Source organism: Galeopterus variegatus, unplaced genomic scaffold (genome assembly GCF_000696425.1).
Source record: "Galeopterus variegatus unplaced genomic scaffold, G_variegatus-3.0.2 Scaffold49219, whole genome shotgun sequence".
Taxonomy (NCBI): domain Eukaryota; kingdom Metazoa; phylum Chordata; class Mammalia; order Dermoptera; family Cynocephalidae; genus Galeopterus; species Galeopterus variegatus.
In genome coordinates, this window is record NW_007775330.1 from 1 (window position 1) to 3,791 (window position 3,791).

At 54.8% G+C, this 3,791-nt stretch overlaps 1 protein-coding gene across 1 annotated transcript; it reads left to right on the forward strand.

Moving 5' to 3' along the window:
- Nucleotides 1-811: 811 nt before the first annotated feature.
- On the forward strand, nucleotides 812-2,811 carry LOC103584295 (plexin-A2-like; the record flags this gene model as incomplete). Its single annotated transcript, XM_008565359.1, has 2 exons — nucleotides 812-1,012; nucleotides 2,715-2,811. Coding segments are annotated over 2 exons (298 nt in total), but the record flags the coding sequence as incomplete, so codon positions are not given.
- Between the last annotated feature and the right edge of the window lie 980 nt (nucleotides 2,812-3,791).

Genomic DNA, 3,791 nt, shown 5'->3' on the forward strand with positions numbered 1-3,791 from the left:
TCCATGTAGAGGTGGTTTCCACATCCTCACTGCCAGGGGCCACTGGGCTCAGACCTTCCTGAGGGAGAGGGAGGAAGAGGAGATTGAAGCTGTGGGGGTGGAAATTCGACCTTTGGTGGAGAAGCAGCATCTAGGCATAGAGCTGAGAAAAATCAGTCTTGCTCACTTTCTCTGTCATGGTCCTTTCCACAGCCCCTCCCTCCCAAGACTTTCTTGTTTTGGTTTTATTTTCCAAAGCAGCATGGCATTCATGCAGGACCTGGTAATGAAATGAGATAAAAAGCCAGAGCAAGTGTTTAGAGCATTGCTGGGAGGGCTGGATACACCCCCTGGAAAGCCAGGCTCTGTGGGAGCTGGGAAGCTGAAACTGCCCGTCATGGTGGCCCAGGCATCAGGGACAATGCAAGGGGGTGGCAGAGCTGGAGCTGGGGAAGAGATGAAACTGGGAAGCAGGGTGCCAGCGTGGGGACAGGCACGCCTGGAGGCTCTTTTATCTGGTGTTTCAAGAGGTAACACCCACACCCTCTCACACCGATGCGTGAAAATGAATTCCTGAATTGTAGCACGCACAGCAGACACAGGACAGCCTGTGCGATGGTGATGACAATATCAAAGCCCAGGACCTAAGAGAGATCTCATTTTCCCTGCTGACTCAATATGCCCCTTCCATGAGGACATGTTCTTCTCGTATCCAGGCCAACCTGGATACGAGAGGGACTGGCCTGGCATCGGGCCCTGTCCCTGGCCTGGCTCAGGTCAGTAGGAAGGTGTGAGTTGGGGACAGATGGAGCCTCTTTGCTTGCTCCCCCAGGACTGTCCCCAGCTGGTGCCCACAGAGGAGATCCTGATTCCAGTCGGGGAGGTGAAACCAATCACCCTTAAGGCTCGAAACCTGCCGCAGCCACAGTCCGGCCAGCGAGGCTATGAGTGCGTCCTCAACATCCAGGGTGCCATCCACCGGGTCCCCGCCCTGCGCTTCAACAGCTCCAGCGTCCAGTGCCAGAACAGTTCGGTAAGAAGACTCGGGCTGGGGCCCTGCTGGTGCAGGGCTTTCTCTCACACCCATGCCACAGCCTCAGCCTGGCCAACTCCAGCTTCCAGAACCTTCCAGGTTCACAAACTGACCCCACATCCCCAGGGACAGAGGAACGTGCGTGCACCCTAGCTCCCTCAGCCAGATCAGAGCAGGTTAATGGTGTCAGAGGAGACAGAATTCTGTGAGGACTCTAATGGCAGGAGTTGAGATCTTCGTGCCTTTCCTGAAGGGCACAGAGCACCTCTTTGCCTTCAGTGACACCTCAACCACAGCAAGTCAACTCCACCTCCCACGATGACCCCATCCAGTGGGCGCTACACAGGAGGACAGCTGGAGAAGAGGACAGGGAAGTAGGATGGGATGGGGGGAGGGGAGAGGAACGAGGAAGCAGTGTCCCTGCAGAGCAGCGAGGGTTAAACCAATCCTGGGTGGCAGACCGAGAGCACGAGGTGTTTAATTATAACACTAGCCCAGAGATCTTTTTGTCTGCCAACTCCCTGTCTCTAACTGTCGGGGGTCAGCTCAGAGATGGGGGAGGGGGTGACGTGACAAAGGTGTTGAGGGAAGCTAATTCGCCTGGGAGAGATAGAGAGAATCTGGGCCTCTTATCAGGGAGCTGTCAGATTCCTGGGTCACAGGCGCTTGATAGAATTTGTGATGGTGGAAGGCTGCCAAGCTGGGGAGGTGGGGTGAGGAAGAGACAGAGCTCAGCAGAGGGAGGAGGCGGCCAGGAGGGCGGGGGCAGAGCACAGATGGTGACTGTGACGTGCCCTCCTGAGCTAAGTGGCGGGGCTGGGCCATCCCCAGGAGGAAGTGTCCCAGTGGTCTCCTTCCCAGAGCACTGGTGGGCCACCCAGGGGGGCTGTTTCTGCAGTGTGCGAAGGGCTTAAAAGTCCTCTGGGATCAGCATGAGAGAGAAAGTTGACACTTAGCCACAGCGGGAGGCCTTTGGCCGATCAGATCTGTGCCCAGAAGGCTGTGGGCACTTTCCCTTAGTGGACTGTTGACCCAAGTAAGGCTCATGTGCAAAAAGAGAGGACCAGCACAGCTCGGCCACCCAGCCACTCGGTGACTGTTAGTTACGCACATGCTCTGCTACAGACTCTGTGGGGTCTACAGAGCAGGAAGAGGACACTGGCTTTGCCTCCAGAAATGTAATGGCTTTCTAGAGAGACTAGATTTGCACGTGAACAGATAGATGTACAGCAGCTCCCGAGAAGTGCCAGGTCAAAGACAGATGGCGACAATACCAAGGGACAGAGAGGTTGGGGAGTGCTGGCACAGATATTGGAGGGGACTCCTGGGGACGGTGGGTCTGAGCTGGACTGGAAGAACAGGATGGGTTTAAAGGGTGGAGGTTGTAAGGAGACGACTGCATTCCTTATGACATATAAACTCAAAGACACAGAGGGGCTTAAGCAGGAATGTTTGGAGACAGATGGATTCAAAGATTTCTGTAGGAGAGCAGTAGAGAAGGTTGGAAAGTAGGTTTGGATCAGATTGTGGAAGGCACTGAGCGCCAGGCTAGAGCATCGGGCAGGATCCTGTTGGCATCAGTGACTGGTGTCAGAGAAAGGGCATCCTGGGGCTGGTGTGGGCAGCTCCCGGGTTCCTCTGCATCTCTGACCCCTGTGATGGACAGCCTCACGAGCCACGTGCCTCTGCCCTCCCCCTGCAGTACCAGTATGACGGGATGGACATCAGCAACCTGGCCGTGGACTTCGCCGTGGTGTGGAATGGCAATTTCATCATTGACAACCCTCAGGACCTGAAAGGTAAGCGGCTACTTCCAGGTAGAAGTTTGATCTTTTCACGACCCGGGAAAGACTGGGGCTGGAGGGATCAGAGCTGGCAGGCCGCTGTGCCATGAATAATACACTCCCTCTGTCAGCGGAACTCTTCAGAGGACCCTATAGCAACATTTGGAGCCATCAAAGGAGTCCTGTTGGGAGCCCTGTTTTATTACAACCAGAGCATCCGCCGGGCGGCTGCCGGCTCATCCACGCTCTTCTTTGGCTCCCACCAACTTTGAAGTGTATGTGGAACCTGACCCAGGAGAACAGCAGGCAGGGATGTCCTGCCAGTTTCCCTGGAAATGGAGATATTGTTTCCAGTCAGGCTCTTGTTCCCTTGTCCTGGGCCCTGGTCACTGTCACTGCACAAAGAAGGTTTTCAAGGCTGCTCTCCTGGTCCTGAGGTGGGCGGAAGGGGCCAGCATGTGGACTCAAGCTCACATCTGGAGCAGAGAAGCTCAGGAAGGGGAGCTGGGCTGCAGCAGGAGAGGGCACTCCAGGAGGGCCACCTTGATGCCTTGTACTGTAAATGCACCTCCTACAATGGGCCGGGCACGCCCGACCCTCGATGCAGCAAATACCAAGATTCCACGCTGCTCTGGAGAATGATAAAAGTCACTCCAGCGTGATGTGCACTCACTGTGGGGAGGCACTCACTAAGTAATTCATTGGGGATTATTTTATTAAACCATCACATTAACTCTGAGAGGTATGTACTATTATTATCCTCATTTTATAGATGAGGAACTGGGGCCCAGAGAGGTTAAGAAATAGGCCGAGAGTCAGAGAGTGAGAGCCAGGATTTGAACCAAGACAGTCTGACTTCAGAGCTCACAAGCTTGACCACACCACTGTGAGGACCTACTCTCAGACCACTGTGAGAATTAAACTCCCTCCCACTACTTCCCTATGCCCTCTCCCACCATGAGCCACAAGTCTCACCAGATTTCAAGTAGCTCGAG